Raw genomic sequence first — 23,534 nt, forward strand, 5'->3', positions numbered from 1 at the left:
TGAACAGATTTACACCAGACCTACAAAAGGCACATCCTTGACCTGAGGACTACCTCTCTGCCAAATTTCAAGTAATTCTGTTCAGCCGTTCGGGCTGTAGCTTGGACTAAAGGTCCTATGGGAAAATGCATGGGGAAAACGCGTTTTGGGACCCCCCTTTTTTCTCAGCCCCCGCTTGACGAATCCCCCCGAGACTTTCAGGGTAGGAGCGGAGCGTAGCGCCCCATTAGTTTTGAAAATTTCGCGAGGATTCGTCGACCGGCGCCAAAGTTATTCCAAATAGAATGTTGCGGATTTCCTATGGAAACACGGTCCTAACTATCTATCTACTGGCGACCGCCAATAGAATATATATATATATATATATATATATATATATATATATATATATATACATACATACATACATACATACACCAGAGTTTCCACAACTTGCTCCACACTCGAGGCAAAGATAGGGACACGGACTCCAGGTTGGTGCATGATTTTTGTCTTTATTCAAAAAAGCAGACGCTTTGGCACGGTGGCATGATGCATTTCGCCCAACAGGTGGGCTTGTTCACATGACGAGACTCTCGTCTCCCACAGTATTTAAACACATTTTTTTACCACTCATTGCGTCACGTGATTTGGTGAAGGTAGAATAAATACTTTTTAGGTAAATAATTTTGATGTTCAGTGAGATTCATGTTATTTTTAAAATTGTTATTTAAAAAAAAAAAAGGCAATATCATTATCATTGCTTTTATAATTGCTGGATGAATCCCAGAGTGAATATATATTTAACAAAGTGCAACGTGCAAATGCATGGTCATGAACAATTGAATAATATTGGTTTAAATACCACGACAAATCATACATATATACATTTATCGCAGGATTCGCCTCAGCAACAGCTGCTCCAATTTTCTATATGGAAAGACGAAGAGCGGACCCAAAGTTCTTGGTGCAATTCAGAGAATTGTTATTAGCTGCCCAGCACTCTGGCCTTGATCAAATGACATATATATATATATATATATATATATATATATATATATAGAAAGGGTTTGCCCACCGGATAGGACGCACTTGCAGGGGAACAGTAACAAGCAGGGAGGACTCTGTGATGAAGCACGTCTCAGCAATCCTGACGTGTTTCGGGCCTCCCTGCTCATTACTGTTCCCCTGCAAGTGCGTCCTATCCGGTGGGCAAACCCTTTCTTCTCATTTATGGCAGCCGTGCCCGGTCGCGGGATGCACTACCGCTTCAGAGCGGGTCTGTGACAGCTGATGGCAGGCTGTGTTTGGCAGAGCAGAGGTGAGGGTGTCTGCACTGGGGAGGACTACTGTTGGCGAGTGATATCATTGGAGAATATCTGATTATGGAAATGACTGCAGCCCACATGGGCTTGATGTGTAAGGACTTCCAATCCCACAATGCTGTGCATGAACGCTCACCTGAGTTGAATCTGCAAAATTGAAATAAAGAGAGGATAAATATTGAAGGTCCCTTGCTATCATTTCCCAGCAGTTTACCTTTGACAAAGGGCGTTGGCCCGAAACGCGTCAGGATTGCTGAGACGTGCTTCATCACAGAGTCCTCCCTGCTCGTTACTGTTCCCCTGCAAGTGCGTCCTATCCGGTGGGCAAACACTTTCTTCTCATTTATGGCGGCCGTGCCCGGTCGCGGGATGCACTACCGCTTCAAAGCGGGTCTGTGACAGCTGATGGCAGGCTGTGTATGGCAGAGCAGAGGTGAGGGTGTCTGCACTGGGGAGGACTACTGTTGGCGAGTGATATAATTGGAGAATATCTGGTTATGGAAATGACTGCAGCCCACATGGGCTTGATGTGTAAGGACTTCCAATCCCACAATGCTGTGCATGAACGCTCACCTGAGTTGAATCTGCAAAATTGAAATAAAGAGAGGATAAATATTGAAGGTCCCTTGCTATCATTTCCCAGCAGTTTACCTTTGACAAAGGGCGTTGGCCCGAAACGCGTCAGGATTGCTGAGACGTGCTTCATCACAGAGTCCTCCCTGCTCGTTACTGTTCCCCTGCAAGTGCGTCCTATCCGGTGGGCAAACACTTTCTTCTCATTTATGGCGGCCGTGCCCGGTCGCGGGATGCACTACCGCTTCAAAGCGGGTCTGTGACAGCTGATGGCAGGCTGTGTTTGGCAGAGCAGAGGTGAGGGTGTCTGCACTGGGGAGGACTACTGTTGGCGAGTGATATAATTGGAGAATATCTGGTTATGGAAATGACTGCAGCCCACATGGGCTTGATGTGTAAGGACTTCCAATCCCACAATGCTGTGCATGAACGCTCACCTGAGTTGTCCTACCTGCTTGTTACTGTTCCCCTGCAAGAGCGTCCTATCTGGTGGGCAAACCCTTTCTTCATATATATATATATATATATATATATATATATATATTATTTTTTTTCACTGAAAAAACCATAGGTTTCAGGTACGTTATAGGTAGAAATTAGCATTTAAAAAACATTAGAAATTCACTGAAAAAAACATAGATTTCAGGGACGTTATAGTTAGCTGGACATTTCACTCTTACAAAACCTAATCTAACTATAACTCGCGCACCCGCAATGCACTGCTCATGACGTCACATATTACATCATTCATGACCTGGTCAGTAACATCAGTGATGACATCACTGATTACATCTCAAACGACATCACTGATGACATCATCCAGTGACTGTGTGTTTGTCATCAGTGATGTCACATATCACATCATTCATGACATGGTCAGTGACGTCATGAGTAGTGCATTGTGGGTGCACGAGTTCTAGTTAGCTGAACTAACTGCAACGGTGGAATTTCTATGGTTTTGTAAGAGTGAAATGTACAGTTAACTATAACGTCCTTGAAACCTATGGTTTTTTCAGTGAATTTCTAAGGTTTTTTAAATGCTAATTTCTGACAATAACGTACCTGAAACCTATGGTTATTTCAGTGAATTTCAATGGTTTTTTAAATGCTTATTTCTAACTGACATCCCTATTAAGTCCCCTTGAATCCTGAAGGTCCCTGGTGGCCAAGTAGCCCACGAGGTACATCCAGTAAGCGCCACAGAGCTGCGTTTCAGAGAGGTGTTCTGAAGCCACGCCCTTTTTTACACCACACTGCACATGCGGCTTCTGGTGCACTGCTGCTCAGAGGATGAAGTCCACTTGTGTCTTGAGGTCCTCAGGACACAAGAGGACCTCATCGCCCCACAGAAGCCGTTTTTCCAGCGTGGTGTAAAAAGGGGTGTGGCCTCGGAGCACCTCTCTGCAACGCAGCCCTGTGGCGTTTACAAGAGTTACCTGGTGGACTAGTTGGTCCCCAGGGACCCTCAGGATTGAAGGGGAATTAATCTCCCAACTTAAAACACGCCGCATGACCCCCTCCCGGGCCACGTCTAGCCCCGCGTACCCCATCCCTTGGGGCCTGGTCACTCCGTTGGGGATCGTGAGGGGAGCCCCAATGCCCCCACGGTCCCGCCGGCTTCCTGCCTCCTGCGGGAGCCGGCATTGATTTTCCACACGGGGAGCTGCTGACATACAGCTCCCCGTGTGGAAAAGCAATCTGCTTTGGATTTTGAAAGTCAGAGCAGGAAACCTGCTCTTGCTTCCAAAATCCTAAGCAGAGTTTGCAATGACAGGGTGGGAGCCGCATGGCTCCCGCCCTGTCATTGCAAACAGCAGTGTCCTGGGGGTGGGCACTCTGGGACACTGCAGGACCCGGCCCTGGGGGGGGGGTGGCGGTCTACAGGGCCATCAAGGGCTCCTGTAGTGGGGCCGTGCGGCTCCCCTCCCGACTATTGCACAGCCCCGGAGAGGTGGTGGTCCCAGGGGCTCCGTAACAGACCCCTGCATTTGCATTTTAGTGCCCCGGGGAGGTGGCGGTCCCCGGGGCCTGTGGGGGGGCTCGAGCCCCCACACAGTTTTAAAGTTATTAAAAAAAAAAAAAAAAAAAAGCGGTCCTGCACATTTTTTAGAAAAGTTCCGGGGGGTGGTAGTCCCCGGGTCTTGGGGAGGCCTTCAAGGCCCACCCACAAATTAAAGTACAAGCCCCGGGTGGTGGCGGTCGCCGGGGCTCCGAGGGCCCCCACAATTACAAAATATAAAATGGAGAACGCCCCCGGGACCTGGCCCACCCGGCGGCTTATAGAAAACGAGGGGCAGGAGCCCGTGCTTTGTTTTAAAAAAAAATTTCAGTGGGAATCACAACCCCAACAAGACTTCCCCCAAAATTATTTTTAAAAATGCTTTTTTTGGCCCTAGGGGTCCTTGTGGGACTCCCTGAGCAGGCCTGGGGGTCAGGGTGTTTCTACCCTGACCCCTTTTTTGTTTCTCAACTTTGTTTTACTGTTTTCTTGTGACTCGGTTCTACTGAGTCACAAGATGGCTGCCAACACGTCCTGGTTTGGAGTGTTGGCAGCCAATCACAGTGAAGCTCGTGGTCGGGAGGGGCCGCAAATCCACTGCGTCCCTAGATATCGAAACTCTTTTTTTTTTCAATTTCTCAACAACTATTATACGGATTTACACTATTTAAAAAAAAAAAGGACGCTTTCTGAACCAAGCACTACCTTTTTGCAAAATTTGGTGTAATTCCGTTGGGCAGTTCGGGCTGTAACTTTGGCTAAAGTTTCCTATGGGAAATTGATTTTCTGACCTCTATTTTTTGAATTTCTCAGGAACTACTGAATGGATTTACACCATTTAACAAAAAGGACTCTTTCTGAACCAAGGGCTACCTTTTTGCCAAATTTGGTGTAATTCCGTTCAACAGTTCGGGCTATAGCTGTGTCTAAAGTTTCCTATGGAAATTAACATAGAGAAAACATGTTTTGGGTACCCCCTTTTTTCTCGGGCCCCGCTTGGCAAATCACCCCGAGACTTTCAAGACTGGAGCAGACCGAATCGCCCCACTAGTTTTGAAAATTTTGCAATGGTTCGTCAAACGATGCCAAAGTTATTGGGAAAACAAAAAATGCTTTTCCTATGGAAAATAGGTCCTAACTATAACTACCTACTGGCGATATATATTTTCTACAATAAAGGATGCCGCACTCTGGAACTTGTCTTTTTACATTTTATTGCACAGAGCCCAGTCTGTCACACCGAAGCATTTCGGCCTGACGGCGTTTCTCACGGTAGGTGGCACTACTTTTTGCCTCTGTTTTATTGCATTTCCTGTCATTACGCCATCCCCATGACTTCTGGGACATGTAGTTTCAATATTATTAAATACAGATCACCTTGTGACAGATATCATCTTATATGTGTGAAACAACATAACGCGGTGATATTTGCATTAAACAGTTGAATTTTGCTGACATTAAATCCCAATTGCACATCATTATGAATAAATTCCAAAAATCAAAAGTTAAATGACTTAAAAAAATTGCTCATTCATTTTTATAATTGTTTGAGCACTTCTTAGTGTGATACGCCCATTATGTGTATATGTGCATAGCAGTGTATATATATATATATATATATATATATATATATATATATATATAATGTGTTTAGTACACAAATGTAACCATACTCAGTGCATTGGGATTTCTAACTATTGTAAATGCAGCAATAGAGGGTTTGGTACCCATGAACTAATCAACACCGTTCCCCATTTTGATGCAGTTATGTTTACGCAGGATATCATTTTGCAATTCATATTTTCAAGCTTTTCAAGATTTAACTACAGTTCCGAGATTGTCAATACCCCAGAAACAGTTCATCTTGTTCCACATTGTTCTATTATAGGCGAACGTAAAGTTCCTCATCAAAGTTCATGCCTCTCAGATTTTTGGTCCGCAGTCTAATAATGTACTTAGACTCCAGCTGTCTCAATTTCTTTTTTCGTCTCCCATCCTTTCGTTGTACTCAATTGTGTCTATAGCAAAGAAGCTCATGTTGCGCCAGTCCCCACCTTGACAGGTTAGTAGATGTTTGGCAGTTGCACATGTTAAGTCTTTATTTTGCACTGCCCTGATATATTCCAGGATCCGCTTCTTCAACATGCAGACAGTGCTGCCTATATACAGCATGCCACAATTACATTGTATGGCATAGAGCACATATTTTGTTGAGCATGTAATTGTTTGATTGATTTGAATCAATCTTCCCTCTGGATCTCTTATGTTTTTCTTATTTACACCAATCTTGCAGGCTTTACAGGTGTTACACTTTTTGAAACCATTCTGTTGTTCGAGCCAATTCTGTGTTTTCCCTTTTGATTGAAAATGGCTTTGGACTATTATATCTTTGATTGATGGTGCCTTCCTGAAGGTGATTTGTGGTCTTGTGCCAATGATTTTAACCAAGTCTTGATCTTGTTGCAACAAGGGACAATATTTTTGCACACTTTGACGTATTTTGTAAGCCTCTTTGCTAAATGATAGTATTAATCTGGGAGCTGATTGTTTTGACTCGCTGTTCTTTTTTCTTGGTAGCGTCATTTTTTTAATCAGAATTTCAGTCCGTGTAATCTTCTGGGTTTTCTTCATGCTTGTATTTAAATCTCGTTCTCGATAGCCTCTATTCCTTAGTCTATTGGCACTATTCCTTATTTCTTTTGCCACATCTTCGTCTTTCGAGCAATTTCTTCTCACCCTCATAAATTCACCTATGGGGATACTCCCTATTAGGGGTTGAGGATAGAAGCTTTCAGCGTGAAGAATGCTGTTCGTTGCGGTTGTCTTCCTATATAATGTTGTTTGTATTTACCCCTGATCTATGTAAACTGAGATGTCCAAAAAGTCTATTTTGTGGCAGCTGGTAGTGCATGTGAAAGAGAGTCCAATTTCGTTTTGATTAAGTGAATCGAAATATTTCATGAACTCTTCCTTGTTCCCATTCCAAATTAGGAACAGGTCATCTATGTATCGTGTCCAGAGTATTATTTTGTCCAGGGCTGTGCTGTTATTGGGGCCCCAAGCTATTTCCTTCTCCCACCAACCCATAGTCCAGATTGGTGTAGTTGGGGGAGAAGGACATGCCCATAGCACAGCCACATAGTTGATGGTATATCTTGTGATCAAAAAAGAAAATATTATTTAGACACATCTGGATCATTGTAAGTAACATAGCAGAATGTTCTAGTTTGTTTATATATCTCTGTTTCAAAAAGTATGCACAGGCATTTAGTCCCACTGAGTGTTCAATGGATGTGTAAAGGGAGACCACATCAATCGTGATCAATAAGTATGATGGGTTCCATGCTATATTGGAGAGAACCCGAAGAAAAGCTCCATTATCTTGGATGTATGAGTTTAGGTTACTGACCATAGGTGCAAGATAGTGATCTATATATGAGGAGATATTCTCATATAGGGAATCACATGAAGACACGATTTGTCTACCTGGAGGGTTAATCAAAGTTTTATGCACTTTCGGCAGAAAATATATTGTGGGAATTGTTGGGTTCTCCTTGAAGAGAAATGTACGTTCCTCAAAATCCAATAACTTGTGTTTATGCCATTTGTCTAGATTTTTTCTGATTTCCTCAATCATTTTATGTATTGGATTGATAGTTTGCTTTCTGTTTTTGGCCGGATCATGTAGTTGTCGATATGCCTCTTTTTTATAGTCACTTGTATTTTGAATCACAATGTTTCCGCCCTTATCTGCGGGCTTTATTATTATGTTTGTGTTGTTTGCCAAAGCTTGAATTGCTTAATTGTCACATACTGATATGTTCTCTCTTGATTTGATATTTCACACTCAGAAGTGCTCAAACAAATCTAAGAATTAATGAGCAATTTTTGAAAGTCATTTAACTTTTGATTTTTGGAATTTATTCATAATGATGTGCAATTGGGATTTAATATCAGCAAAATTCAAACAGTAACTGTTTAATGCAAATATCACAGCGTTCCCTTGTTTCACACATATAAGATGATATCTGTCAGAAGGTGATCTGTATTTAATAATATTGAAACTACATTTTCCAGAAGTCATGGGGATGGCGTAATGACAGGAAATGCAATAAAACAGATGCAAAAAGTAGTGCCACCTACCGTGAGAAAGGCCGTCAAGTCGAAACGCGTCGGTGTGACAGACTGGGCTCTGTGGAATAAAATCTAAAAAGACAAGTTCCAGAGTGCGGCGTCCTTTGTTGTAAAATTGACCCTGGCTATTGGTTTTGGCCCAACGCCTGCACCCGCTGTTGAGCGATCCGGCAGCAAAACCACCTCGAGGGAAGAAAAAATAAATATATATATATATATATATATATATATATATATATATATATATATATATTTATTAACCTTACCTGATAAATACTTACATTTTCATTGTAAAGGCATGCATGGCAATGGAATGAGTGGTTCTGTCATACAACCAGGCCTATGTTTTGAAGTCTCTTTATATGCACCCTGTACTTTTGCCACATTCCGTAAATGTGATAGTCTCTCTCCACACCATTCTTACTTGAAATCTCTTCTGTGTGCCCAACTTCTTCCACCTCTCTCTTCATCTCTCAATGTGCATCCTATCACGTTTCTCAATGATTCAGGGACCCTGTGCACACATCCCTTTCAATTACACTACTCTGTTTTAGAGTGGCCATCTGTGCAGCTCCTCACCTGTACCACTCTTAGTTCTTGCACTGTACCTCATATGTAGGGTCCCGCCCAGCCTGGGCAGTCACCAATGACTACGCTATAAACAGAGCTTAGTATAACACGCCTTTATTCTTCTGCGTTTAACCACGAACTCAATATTTTAAACTCAACATTTTAAACGCTCTAATGCTTACGTCACAGTTCTATGAAGTCCATCAGGGGCTACAAAGGTTCCATCATTACATACGTGCACAACACTACATCTCCCCCCAATGTTAAATAAAAGATGAAAAAATGTTCACAAATATATCCAATTAGAGCTCTTCAGAGAGGCCTCATGGTGCTTGAATCACATGTCAACGGTGTCTTCAGAAAATGGGGACAGGCAGGAGAAATGCCCATGGCTGGCAGTGGTGATGGAGAAACAGCAGCAGTCAAGGGGTCTTCATTTTTACTTTCAGACCCAGTCTCTACAGTGACATCAGTAAGTGACGAGTGATGAGCCCACACGCTGGAAATGCAAGGAATCTCATTTAATTGACCTACCAGGATGCTGGGCTGTCACCATATTTCCTTTGCTGGTCACAACATGAAATGGTTCAGCATCGAAAGTAGCATCAGACTTTCATTTTCTCTGCTGACGAACAAGAACTCGATCTCCTCTAGTGAAGGTGACATATTTTGCCTGTCGATGCTTGTTTGCCTAGGCTTTCATTTTCTCCTTATGATCCAAGTCTTTAATGCGTGTTTCTTCCTCAGTATTTGCTCTTCTGTTGGTCCATTGAGGTAACTTGGTCGTCATGGCTCTCTCAAACATCAAGGTTGCAGGGCGTTCACCTCTGGTCGAGTGAAGGGTCGATCAGTAAGCTTGAATAGTGGAATTTAAAATAGCTTAAAGGTTGAGCTTTTCTAGTACAGCCCGCTAGACAGCTTTCTTTAGAGTACTCGTGAAACGTTTGGCAAATCCATTGGCCTATGACCACAGAGTGGTGCTCTTCTGTTGCTTCACATTAAGGTGCCTGAGAAAATCTTTGACTTCTCGACTGTTGAAAGGTGGGCAGTTGTTAAACGTTAAAATCTCAGCAACACCCCAGGTAACAAATATGCTATCTAATCTATCAATGACACATTCTTGAGTGATGGATGAGCGATCTTTGGTCAATGGAAAACAGGAATATTTATCAACGATCACCATCGGGTAATGTCTGTTGTCAAGATGACCGAAGAAGCCCACTGCAATTCTTTCCAATGCATGCATTGGCAACTCTGACATGCTTAATGGGTGTTGAGTGGTTTTTGATGACAGGCAGTTGCTTAGATGACAGGCCTTTAATTATTTTTCAACACTCTTGTGGAGATGTGGGAAATGGATTCGGCCTCTGAGCGTTTGTTTCGTGGCAGCAATTCTATGATGTCCTTCATAGGCCACTTCAATTATCTGTTGTTGCAGACTCTGGAATGACAAATCTCAACCCTCTTAGAATAATATCTTCCAGAGTAATAGAAAGTTATTCGTTGATGTCCTTAAACTTTTAATATTCACTGTTGCTGGTAAGAGGCCGGGGGTGCTAGTGCCAAGACAGATGCGTAATAATGTCTTTTAGATTTAGCATGTCACTATCTTGACTTGTGGCAGTGACAATTTGCTTCACTGAAATGGCAGCTGGAGTGCTGGATTTCACTATGAAAATTATGTAAGCTTCAGCTCCCTTAGAATGGGTGCCAGGGCATTGTAGAGGCACTCATGAGAAATAGTTGACAGTGTTCTGATCTTTCCCTGGACAATGCACAATGGTGTAGTTGTACTCTTGCAATCACAGACCCCAATTTTCAATTCAGGGAGGCAATTTTGCTTAGTTAGTCAATAATGTTAGTTAGCCAATAATGCATGATGATCGATCACAAGCATGAATGCTTCCCAATCAAGAATACGTGGAAATGTTCACACGCCCACATCACTGCCAGACTTTCTTTCTCAGGTTGTGAGTAAGCACTTTCAGTTTGGGACAAACTTTGTCTGGCATACGCCACAATACATATTCGCGCATTTGGGTGTCTGCTGTGCTGTTCAAGGATGGTGCCCAACCCAACAGGGCTAGCATCAACCGCAACCTCAGTATGAAGCTTTGGATCAAAATATGCAGTTTCAGGAGGGTTCTTTATATCTTTCTTGATTTTCCAGAAGCTGTGCTCGCATTATTGTGACCAAAGAAAAGAATCATTCCTTGTTGTCAAGTCTCTTAATGGCGCACTGACCGTGGCAAAGTCTCTTATGTATCTAGAGCAACAGCCGACCATGCCAAGGAATGAACACAACATCGAATCATCTTGCTGGGAAGTGGCTGTTGACAGCGCTTCACTTTAGCTGGATCGGCTGTCATGCCCCCATCAGAAAAGATATACCCAAAGAATCTTAACTTTGTCTTATGGAACTCACATTTCTCAGCATTCAAAGTTAAACTGGCATCAGTGGGCAACTGACACACTTGTGTGAGAGCTTTCTCATGCTCCTTCTGTGTAACTCGAAAACCAATATGTTATCACTGTAATTGAAAGCATTCATGACAGGCTGCATGATATGTCGAATGACATCCTGAAATAGCTCTGCAGCTGATGACATATTAAAATGTAATCTCTTATAATGGAACAGAGCAACATGTGTAAAAAAGGTTGTAATGTACCCGCAATGCTTCTCGAGTTCCTACTGATCATGTCCTTTATTCAGGTCCAGACGAGAGCATACCTTTGCACCATTCATTTGTGTTATCATGTTGGTAATGTGTGGACCTGGATGTTGTTCTTTCAATTGCCTTGTTTACTTGACACATATCCACAAATGATTGCGTACATCTCCTTCACTGTCCTTTGTTTGTACTACCACTATGGGAGAAACCTATAGAGTTGTCTAAGTAGAATACTCAATGATATCATGCTTGAGTAAAGATTCAAGTTACTTTTCAACAGCTTCCTGTAAGTGAAAGGCAGTTTGGCCGTGTCTTTGAGCAATAGTACGGACGTCCTTGGTAATGTGTAATTGGACTTTCATAGTCTTAAGTTTACCCAGCACATTGAACGACGAAGGGATTTGACTTAAAATTTTGTAATGAGCAGTCATGCTATAGTTCATGGATATCAGTCCCATATCGACGGCTGTTCCGAAGCTGAGTGAGCAGGCTCTTGACACCGTACCTTGAAGTACATAAGTAGGTGCCTGTACTTTTTTGTTTTTTATGCTTCATTGTGGCTACAAATGAACCTTGACTTGGTAGTGATGTTGATACAGCTCACGTATACTCTTTAGCTTTCGATGGTGTAAGTTGGGGCACTGGAGGCAGTTCAGTATATTTCTTCTCAAGCATAATATTTATTGACGCACCACTATCATTGATGAAAAGTATCCAACAGCCATTGACTTTTAGTGTGATCTTCGGACAATGTTTGAACGACTTTGGTGCTTTGTCATGTCAATTGGACCTGTGTTTTTCCTCACAGTTGGCCAGTCCAACATGCGGATGCCTCCCTGAGGTAAACTTCGACAAGGCACACCCATCTTCTACACTTTCACTTGATATTGAGAGGGAAGTGCTGTTTCTAGAAGATTTAGATGTTGATCGAGTTCCTTTGGTGTCGTTTTGCCTCCGCTGATGTGGTCGCTTACCCTTGTGGGTGTGCGTTGAACGTCGCTCCTGGGTGGCCATTTTGCCTTCGTCTCATGACACACCTATTTTTTCTTTGCCTTGCACCCCATCATAAAATGGTTCTCCTTTCCAAAGCCTTTGCAAATCTGCCCAATGGCGAGACATTTACCTTTGTGCGGAAATTAAACATCACACCTGAAGCACAACTTCTTTTTCCGTGGAGAATTCCCTCAGTGTCCCTCTTCCTTGTGCTTTGATTTATTTCTCATATTCATGACTGACTCACTCTGAGCACCTCTGGCCTCCATGTCAGCAGCTTGTCAATCAGCACCCTCTTCAGCTCTGGCAGCCATGAGATCTCGCTCCAGACTAAAAGTTTCTCTTAGCATCTGTTTGTACGAATCTGACAAACATCTTTAAATCACTATGAGGCGTATAGCTACCTCATAATTAATTTATTGAACTTAGTGTTTGAGCGTATCCAGTCCCTCAGTAAATTCGTCAATGGTCTCACCAGCTTTCAGTCTTTCTTGACTGAATTTTGAGATTTAAGGCTGCTCTGATTTTACTGTATGCAATTTCGTCAGCTCACTGCATTTTCTTTGACTCCTTTTACTCCTTCACCAGCTAGATTATTAAGATACTTGAAAATCTTTTGTCATCTACTTCTTCAATCACATTAATGAATCCATCAAATGTATCTATCCAGGCAGTCCATCTGTCGCCAATATTCAGCCTTTTGGCGGTGGTGGTTTCAAGAAGGCGGCGGCGGCATTGTAAACACTGGTGGAACTTACTGACGTGGAGAGTATAGTTCACTCCACCGCTGCTTGTTGATCTTGTTTGTGCAATCCATCTCTGCGGCCTTGCAATTTACTGGATTCTGAATCATCTTTGATAAGGACAGGAAAACGGGACCCCTTTCTTGATCTCCATTGGAGAAATCACTGCTCTCAGCTTTCAGCACTTTGGAAACCTTTGGAGTTGTTCTGAGCCCCGCTCGGCAGCTTGATGGGGTGCCTCTTCTGATAGGCACAGCTCTGCAAACACAACCCTGAGTGCTTTTTCTTGGGTCACTCACTCAAGCGCTGTGGAATGATGATTCTCTTCACTCAGCACTGTTAAGCAGATGACTGTTTCTTGCATCACTTTGCCCTTAAGCGTCTCTTTGTACTGTCTGGCACCTGGTTGATCTCTGCCTCACAGCGCTTCTGTTTGTAGTATTATCTTGCACTTTGCTTCTCTTTCAAAACCTGGTTGCATCCTCCTAGAGCATTATCACGCTGTATGAATGTATGACTTTGAATTGCATAGTAGCCCAGCACCTCTTTGTGTGGCCTTCCCAGCAGGTTCTCGGCCACTGATGTGTAGACTCTTCAGTGAAGCTTTCATCAACTTCAACTGCTATACACAAGTCTGGGGCTATGCTTTGACTCCACATACGTCAAATGTCAATTCCGCACTTAGGCGAAGGCACAGATGAGCAGTTTGCTGTAACACAGCAAACTGTCTGGGAGAGAACTGTTGATCTTCGGGTTACTTATGCCCTATCTATTCACCAGTTGTAGCGTCGTCCTCAGCCTGGGTACTCGCCAATGACTACACCACACATGGAGCTTAGTATAACACGTCTTTATTCTTCTGGGTGTAACCCTGAACTCAACATTCTAAACCTGCATTCAAATCACCACGCCCTAATGCTTAGGTCACAGTTGTATGGAGTCTATCAGGAGCCACAAAGGTTCTTTCATTACATACTCACACGACAATACATCATGTACATTGCGTGCACTTCTGCCACCCTCTTCTCAGTGTTACAAGGGCTCCCTTGCACATCATTCAGGAATACACCAGCTATACTACTTAACTTCACCCCTACTTTGTGTTGTGATCTATTCATTGCTGACCTTTAACAAGTTTAATGCCTTTGCTCAACCTTCCTCCAGCCCAGTTTTCTTTAGACTGATATTTGTGTCTGTCCTTTAACCCATGAACCTGTACTTGATGCTTATGCTTCCAATCATAGCTGCCTTAAGGTTCTTCCTTGGCTACCATGTTTCCTGCACAAGACTCATTTCTTTGCTCCCTTACCAGCATGCTTTCCTCTCCTGGCTGCCTGTGCTTTCTCACCTGTTGTCTGTAGTTTATAGCCCAGCTATAGAACTTATGTCCCTAACAGTCTGCGCTTTAGCCCCCTAACTGCCCGTGTCTCCTCTTGGGGCTTTCTGTGACTTCCCTTCTTTCTCATTGCCTTGCGTATCAGTGACCCTCACTCTACAGTGTTGATATTCATTGTATTTCTACCTTTCAGATCTTTGGAATTTGTTTGGCTCAGAACCTCATCAGCGACATCAAGGCGGTCAAAGCGAACTGGTGACAATTACAGCAACTTCCCCCCACCCCGACTGTCCCTGAGATGGTATGATGACTTCTGGGCATGATCTCTGGTGAAAGAACAGTAGAACATGGTGCAAGACCACCCCAACCACTGTCCCTGCTGTAAGGACTGCATAAGGTGGTTTGAGATGTTCCTCAAGCAGCACCCCTACTTGAAGTTCACACAAACAATTTCAAAGATGCGCCTCGGTCAGCTTCACTGCTGCTGGTACACCGAGATGGTGTGAGAAGTTCAGAGTTCATGCTTCAGGAAGACTCCGAGATGTTGCAGGATGCATGTTGGGCAGGATCCCTGCTACCAAGAGACCCTATGATGTAAGATGATGACCCTCAAGCAGGCTCTGTGGTGCAGAGAAAGCCCTTCAAATGTTTGGACACACAGTGATGTGAGATGTTCCTCAGATGTGGCCCTTCTCAGTGGTAACCCGAAGATGGCTTGAGATGATGCTGGGACATGACCACTTGGACAACAAAAAGAAAGTACATTGGTCCTCTGAGACTCTGATGTAAGCTATTCCATGGGTGTGATACCTTCTGCAAGGATATCTGACAGAAGTATAAGCTAACATGGAAAGCTCCCTACTTCTGTGGTAATCAGGGTCTTCAAGAACTGCTGCAAAACCGTGGAAGGTCATATAGTCCTGAAGGACAGCCATGATCCTTGCCCAAAACAAAGTTTTCCAGACTGTGTCCATTTCTAAAGTATTTTAAGGGGTGGGAGGGAAGGTGCTCTCTGGGTGTCACCTGCTGTATTACGGATTGTTTCCAGGTTCTCATGTCTGGTCCGTATTCTTTGGCATTCTGTATTATTTTTTTTTTAAATCCGTGCACGGACTGATTGCGAGAAGCCCTTTCTGTACATATTGTATGGCTCAGATGTGAAAGCGCAGTGCCTGCTGTGCTTGTATGTGTCTGTATTTATAAATATGAAACACAATGAATGTGAACTTGCTCTAATGCTCATAGTAATTGTCTCTTTTACGGAGTCGAAACGCTGACTTCTATTCCAGTCTGAGGGTAGGTCTGTCGCTATTCGTGTTCCGACAGATGGTGCTTGTGATGGGAGAGCTGCCTTTCCTACTAAACATCTCCAGTTTTGTAGGGGTGCTCCATGGGACCCTCTCTCACACGCTGACAAACCCCATACATCCTGTCATTTACAAGCTGTAGATTCACTGAAGCTCAGGCAGTCTTTCTCCCTCCCATGGCTTTTCATCTTTTCACTTTAAAAGCAGCTAGTTATCTCTGCAGTACCTGGTCTCAGGATTATAATCGCTTCTTCGAGAAGCAAAGAAGGTAAGGCCTCTTTACAAAGCATTGTGCGAAATCGAACAAACCGGAATTGTCGGAGGCACCGAAGTATTCAACAACCCAGCGCTATTCCTGAGCACACAATGGCTCCAATTCATAGGTTGATAATATGGAAATAGAATAGTATTATCAAAGATTGTTCAAGGTTTTTTTTCAGTACTTATCAAGCCTCTGATGTTTCCCAGTGCTCAGATCTGAATGGCTGCTTTAGGGGAATAATCTATAATACTGCTGTGAATCCAATCTGACTGCTGCAGTGAAGGTCTGCCGAAGTCACCACAGCTCAGCGGCGAAGAGCCCCAGATGGAAAAATTGGCTTCAAAACATATTTTGCAAATGCATTGACTCCAAAATGCAGACTGCTAAAATCGTGACTCTGCATATTTCCACAATATAAAAATTTCGACCAGCCTTCAATTCCTACGTCCAACACAATTCGCTATCCCAAGTGATAAAAGGCTGTGTCACTTTATTAGTATACTCCAAACATGAGTTATTTAGGGATAGTGGCATATGGTGCAGATATTTTTTTTTGTAGGGAGATATTTATGTAAGGCAGAGATTTTGGTATCTGTTTCTGAATCTGTAGTTGTGCAAAAAGGTTCTGCGGTCTTTGGTGATCACTTTCAGGTATTTTTTTTCCTTCTCTTTTCTTAGCCTTTTAACAGTCGCACGACCTTCATACCTTCTTGTAACCTTTGAATGTTAGGGCCAGATGTATCAAGATTACATTTTGCGAGTCTATATTAGCGAATTTTACTGATTCACTATTATAGACTCACAAAATGCAATATATGTAGGTTTCTGCAAATATTTTTGGATTCCCACATATTTCTTTATAGCGAGTCGCAAATTGTGATTCGCTATTAAGGAATGCCTATTACATTCATTCCTGTGGGCCTAGAGGCCCATAGGGATGAATGGGAATTGCATGCGCAATTTGCAAGTACCCAATAGGTACTCGCAAATTGCGCATGCAATTTCAAGGGTGCCAAAAGGACACCCTGTTGAGCCCCTGAACTATACATCACATGTGGCGCACATACATGCCCTAAGGGCATTTATGTGTGCCACATGGCACTTAGAAAAATGCAAAATTGTGCATTTTTCCAAGGATTTGCAATTTACCACCAACTTGAAGTTGGTGGTAAGTTACGCATTCGCAAAAAGGTAATCGCAAAAATTGTGATTCCCCATTTTCAATTGCCTTTTGGGATGATACATCCCAAAAGGCTTTTTCCCCGTTCACAAACGGGCCGATTCTGCTAATCGGCCTGATTGCGAACGGGAAAATGCTTGATACATCTTGGCCTTACTCATTAGTAGACTTCGATAAACTCTAGAATTCTTTAAGCTCGTGACATTGCCAGGTTTTTAGAGGAATGCATGCTGGAGGTGGTAAGATTCTAATTGTGATCAAAACACGAGCTCTTGTCTTTATTGCTTCTCCTGACTCATCGATTACTGTCCATCTTTGGTGCATCTTAGTACACCTAATACCGGTGGAATGTGATTCGTGTTTACCAGCCTTTTATCTGTGCAAACTCCCTGAAGAAGTTTAACCTACAGTACAGAGCGAAAGCAAAGTGCATGGCAATGTCCTCTAAATGACCTTCCCGGGAAACCTCTGCAAAGTAGCAGGCCCTCATACCGCTGGCATCTCGCTGGTATGCCATTTTCTCTGGCAGATGGCGCTGTACCCTTCTCACATCTTTGCCAACAGGGTGTGGTTCTTTCTGTTGCCAATATTGCAGAGTTCGTTTATGTCTTTGTTAGTTGCTGGTAGAAGGTGGTTGCATTTCATATGCTCCTCGATCAATGTTGTCAGTAAACAGAAAGGTTGTTCTAGGCAGGAACTCTGCAGCTGGTTTGCACTGCATCCAATTGAATTGGTTAATAAATAAAAGCAGGGAGGCTCTTTTGATATCCAGCACTAAAATCCCATTGGCTGAGTCCGGATTTAGAATACAAAGCACTATATGCCTGTGCTTTATTCAGCACACCCTTAACCAAGGGACTTGACATTCTCAAATTATGGCTTATGTTTAATATAGTAGATTTTCACATTTATTTTATGTGTGTTACTTGTTAAGTGCAAACCTGGCCCCCGGGGGGGTGAGGGGGGCAGCGGAGTCCTGCAAAGAGCAATGAATGAGATGGGAATGACACACTTGCAGACGTTTACTGCGGCCCCATGATTGTGCCATACAAAGAAGGATTCCAATTCAATTTTTCAGTAGAATACATCTATATAAGTTCACACCGTTTAAAATATTGATTCTAGGATTTACAGTTCAGTCACTGTTCATAGATTGATTGATATGAGAGTATGAGTAGGTAACTTGTCTTCAGGGGCCTTTCACATGAGAAGTCCTCAGCAGGATGAAGGCACAACTGGAACGAGCAGGAGAATTGATGGAGACAGTCTTTGGTGTGGTGAAGTTCATTCAGAGATTGGTCACACTGCAGGAATTTCGGTATTTTCAAGGTCTTCCCTCATTGGCTCTATTGAGTTCTAGATGGGTTATCTTGAGATTAGGTTTGTGTTTGGCCTCCATGGATCACACGCTCTTGGCAGGGTATTCTGGATCGTGTGTGTTGAAGCCTCATAGATGATGCAGTAGGTTTCTGTTCAATGCAGGCCAGCAGGAGAGGCTCTGCAGTGTAGTAGGGGTGATGTGGTCAGATTGTCTGTGGAGGTTACCAGTCTGGAGACTTAGTGCGGTGTCGGGTATGTGATTTTAAAAAGTCCTTCCCATTGTTAATGTGAGTGTGCTTGGGCAGTTGCACGCGAGATGGTTGGGGACAAAGGTGGAGACACGCATGTATCTTCTGGCCCAGGACAGGACACTGGAATGGTAAGGAGTGGAAACTTCGCTTTCAAATCAACCTCCGCTTTGGCCCTGGAGCACTGACCATTCTTCTTGATGTCAAACCTGGGTGACGGAGAAAGGAGCAGTAACTTACTTCTCGCGCCCAGAAAATGTGCTCATGAAGCGGCCCACTGGGGTTTCAATTGAATAATCATACTCTGGACTACGTTTATTGCATGTATCTGTGAGAGTGTTATATGTTTTCTTCAGCTTTCACTAAATCATGCCAGAGTAATCCTTCACAATGGCGGCAGCAGTGGCTCCTATCAGGTAACGCAGCCCCATAAGGCAGTGGGACTACGGCAAGCCACTTCTTCTGGTGTGATCACAGGCACGCTTAAAAAGCAACCCCATTTAATTCCATAGTGTCACGACTAATTTGTAGGGACATAGGGAAAGCATGTGTACAGGAACTCAACTCCTGAGACTGAAGCCTCTCACTACTAATGTTCTGGGAACTGACCCGCTTTGGCACCGTGACTTTGGTGACAAGTTCACCCTTTCTGCACTTGACTATCAGGGTAGCGAGGATGAGCAGTCCAAGCCTTCTCAGCAAAGTAGCGTAAAGGGCAGAGACTCAGAACGCCAGTGTTGTACAACAGACATGATGAAATGCTGTCCATCCCAGGGTTGTTTTCTTTAAATATTAAAAGCGAAGTACTTTAGTTACACACCAAAACAAGCATTGGCATAGCCAATAGGCCTCGCCTTTGGGACCTTATAAGTGTTTATCCACGCAACAGTTGATGTTGTTGCACCAAGGATATTGTGCTGCATAACTAAATACTTATAAGGTCCCAAAGGCGAGACTTATTGGCTAAGCCAATGCTTGTTTTTTTTTTTACTGACTACGTTAAGTTTTTTTTAAAAAGTCAATTGGATAAAATTATTGACCACCTAGATGCTGATTTTCAGTGGCAAAATGTCTTTCAAGCATGCCCCTAACCCGATGTTAGAGACTGGAAAAACTGGGAAAATCCCGCACAGAAAAGTAGAAAAAACACCACCACCACAAGCTCATGTTACCCTTACTTTAGCAACTACCCTCCTAAAGCCATCCCACAATCGTCATGGACTCCTGAAAATCCTATACAGTGGTCGCAATATTTAAACTGCAAATCATTTTTGAAAAAAGTTTGTTCATTAGATGTGGCTAGAGTAATGTAAACCAGTCATATGCATTATTGGCACAAGTAGCCATGAAATTGTCATAAAAAGAAAGACGATGGTGGCCATCAGTATGCTATTTTACTGTGCACTTCATACTGTTCATTCACTGAAAATATTTCAGGTGGATCGTGTTTCAAACAGCCTCTATATATGGTAGGCTGAGTTTACAGACCATGCATTATGGAGAGACATTATATCTGAAGGGAAAGATATAGTTTTAAAACGTGTGTCTGAGGGGGATGGGGGCATCATTGGATGAAAGACACAAAACATATATTTATGTTCGTTCCACACAAGATGCATCTTCATTAGCGGAAAAAATGAAAAGATCTGTTAATTACTTCATAGCAGCTGTCGATGTCACACAAAAATAAGAACATGTACGCTTTTTCTATGTTAGAGGAACAAACTTCGTTACCATTAAAGAGTTTAAAAACAGACAGAAGTAGGATGGACTTTACAAACAGAAAACATTTGCACAATCTTCATAATGTTACTGTTACTGTCTTTACAGATCACCGGACACGTGGCAAATGGGCCAGGGCTCAATTGTAGTTGGCATGATCAAAAAAATAAAACTGGCACCACCACCACGCTCTCCTCAGGGCCAAACGACCTACAAATCTTAGCAGTTGTAATAACAAAACGACAGCTCCTGGCATCCCGGTGCAAGGCATGCTGTGGCAGCTAATGAAACTGCCAGGGGGTCGGAATGAGGCCCTCTGAAACCTGCCCCTTTCTCTGAGAGTAGGTGTTGAGTGCGGTGCTTCCGCCAACAGATGGCTAGGAGAAACTCAAAGCTATCGGGCAGAGGTTGTGCTGGACAACCAAAGAAGCCGCACTGTAAGTGGTAATGCATGGGTTGGTGACACAAGCCGCGGCCGAGAGGCAAGCTGCATCTTGGGCCTTCTTCTGCTCGAGACAGAACAGACAGTTTCACCGAAGAAAAGCAGAGGCATACCTACCAAAATAGACAATGCCAGAGGAGGGGGGGCGACCTCTAAAATAGAAGATATGGCTCGGCAGACATGCAAACAACATACACTTTCATGCATACAAATTCAGAAATGTGCCTCAAAAACCGAGGCGAAATGCTAAACCGCTTCTGGTAAAAGTGACTGCAGAATCCATATAGCGCCTTAGAGAAGCCAAAAATAATAAGCAGCTTGAAGTAATTACATCGGCTAAACGCTCTCGGAGACAATGCCCCATTTAGGCTAACAAAAGAACCAGACGCTTACCTTTTCATCATACCAAACAGCAGTTGCTTTTATGAAGACTGTCCTCCCTGATCTCAGCATGTCCGCTCCCAGCAGAACAGTGGCTCACTGTGACAGGGCTTCCCGATGTAGGGCCGTACCATGCCTGTACATGTTAATAAAGTTTAAAGGCATTTGGTGAGGAGTTCATCTCACTCCCTAGAGTTTACAATGGCAGCGGGGGACATGATTCATCAAAGGCCTTGAAGCGCTCTAAGTGAGAACTCTAGGAGCAGAGAAGACGCGGTCTCACGTCTGGCTATGATGTGTTTGATGAGCAGGCTGAGAGGGATCCTATTGGACTGCCCAAAAGTTTGGCGATGCAGCCTGCTCCACAGCATAGATCTGTGTCTGTGCCAAAAGTGCCCCACTGAACAACGCGAGCAGGCATTTTATTAAAAATTATACAATTAAAAAGCCAGCGCAGAGTGATTCTGCGCATCCCATTAGACTGGGAGTGGTGCGTGCGCGCAGTCTTCACTTTTCAAGCACTGCACTCGTGCTTGTGGTGCGCCGCTGCTCGTTCCCGCAAGGTGGATGCCGCCACAAGCACGAGTTCAGTGCTTGAAAAGTGAAGACCGATGGCTAAAGACCCTCCCAGAGCAGCGCATGTACGCTGCCTAGGCGAGACCTAAAAAGGTGTATGAGGCACACAGTCCTAAAACTGACGCTATGTGGTTATAATCAGCAGAATGTAACAAGGCAAGATTAAGGCAGAGGTGGAAGCTTCCTATGGCATGGATGAGCAGCCTTCCTGGATCAATAACCTAGAAGTCAGTTCACTGGTGTCCCACTGCTATACCGTTCAAATAGGGTAACTTTGGATAAAGTAAAACCAATCACTTACTCATTTACCAGTAGACACACACAGTCAATGTTTTGTTCTTTTGGATGTGTTTTATCTGCAGCATTGAGATTCTGAGTGTGAGGTCTGCCATTAGCAACAGCGCAGGTGGTCCTGTGTGCAGTTCTTCAGCAGCGGTGCGGATGAGGCGTTGCCTCCTTTTCTCAGACACGGCAGCAAATCAGGGCCTGATGGTCCCATCATCCAGGAACTCCCTCACTGTTGGCGGTCTTTGTTCCTCAGACTGTGGTGTCTCCTAGAGGCGGAGTGACCAAAACAGCCACCCCCCGCTCCATTAGGTAGCAATGTCGCTGTCATGCTGACAGCTACCGTTTCAGTCTGCAGGTAGTGTAGGCCTGTAATACTTGTTCAGGGAACTTGCAGGAGGCTAAAAAAGCCTACTCCTACACCTGGCTCATCACTGGTCTCACACACTACTTTTATTGGGTTACAGGAAGGCTCTTGTGAATGAGATAATAGGCAGAGGATTCAAGATGCAACATGCTCACTTCTCATGGGCCATCAATGCAGGCTATCAAAGCGGTCCACCTCCATGGCATCCATTTCATGGTCAAGAATCTGCCAAAGATCCATCACAGCAGCCAGACTGCTCTCCTGTCTTTTGAAGGCACTGCAGGAATGACATCTCCTTTTCTATTGAGGATTTTAAGGAAGACACAAGCTGCCCACATTATTGGCTGCCCATGAGGAAAATACCTAGTCGGAAATCAAAATACAAGGAAACAACGGTGCTCCTCCACTTACTTTCAGATAGGTATGACTCCAAATATATTCAGTATCGTGATTCAGACATATTAAAAAAAAATTATTGTATTACATACTACAAGTTTATTTTTTACTGTACATAAACTTGGATATTTGTTTCTCATGGGCTCCTTATCCTGGGCTCCCTATCCTGCAACAATCTAGAAATCATACTCATACATCAAAACATCCTGGCACATTCATTCAAAAAAATACATATAACCTAGTCATTCAAAACAATGCTTTAATTCCCATGTTGGCATTACTCGGATTCCTTGATTGGTTATATATAGCACAATAATCAACTGGCATTCCACATAATACATACAAAATGTGTCTAAATTAATGTCTTTTAAAACATATCATCAATATTATCAATGGGTACTTGGACACAAAAAGATTTGCTCCAATGCGTGTTTCGGTGAGATACAGTTAAGCATCAGTCATGCCACCTTCATCAGGGTGCTGGACATAGTATATGGGAGGTGGTTGAGATCATCCAAGCAAGAGACAGGCCTTTCAGGAAGCCTGGTCCAATTTGAATAATGTCTGTAAACATGAGATATATATTGAACAAAAATGGCATCCAATTATCATATATATATATATATATATATATAGGGGAAATAGAGTATTCCGACCGATAAATTGTGCACTTGTGATAATAGGTATCTTATCTTTATCCTTGTTGGAATTCTTTTGGTATTAA

General features: G+C 43.3%; 1 protein-coding gene across 2 annotated transcripts in view; it reads left to right on the forward strand.

Moving 5' to 3' along the window:
* Positions 1–15,560, forward strand: part of TSPAN17 (tetraspanin 17) — a 93,041-nt gene extending 77,481 nt beyond the window's left edge. For both annotated transcript variants that reach the window (XM_085618299.1, XM_085618300.1), the window contains one exon: positions 14,518–15,560. In XM_085618299.1, coding sequence (XP_085474425.1) covers positions 14,518–14,583 — 66 coding nt within the window. In that variant the 3' untranslated portion in view covers positions 14,584–15,560. The remainder of the gene's footprint in view (positions 1–14,517) is intronic.
* The last annotated feature ends 7,974 nt before the right edge of the window (positions 15,561–23,534 follow it).

Source organism: Triturus cristatus, chromosome 7, assembly GCF_964204655.1.
Source record: "Triturus cristatus chromosome 7, aTriCri1.1, whole genome shotgun sequence".
NCBI classification, from domain to species: Eukaryota; Metazoa; Chordata; class Amphibia; order Caudata; family Salamandridae; genus Triturus; species Triturus cristatus.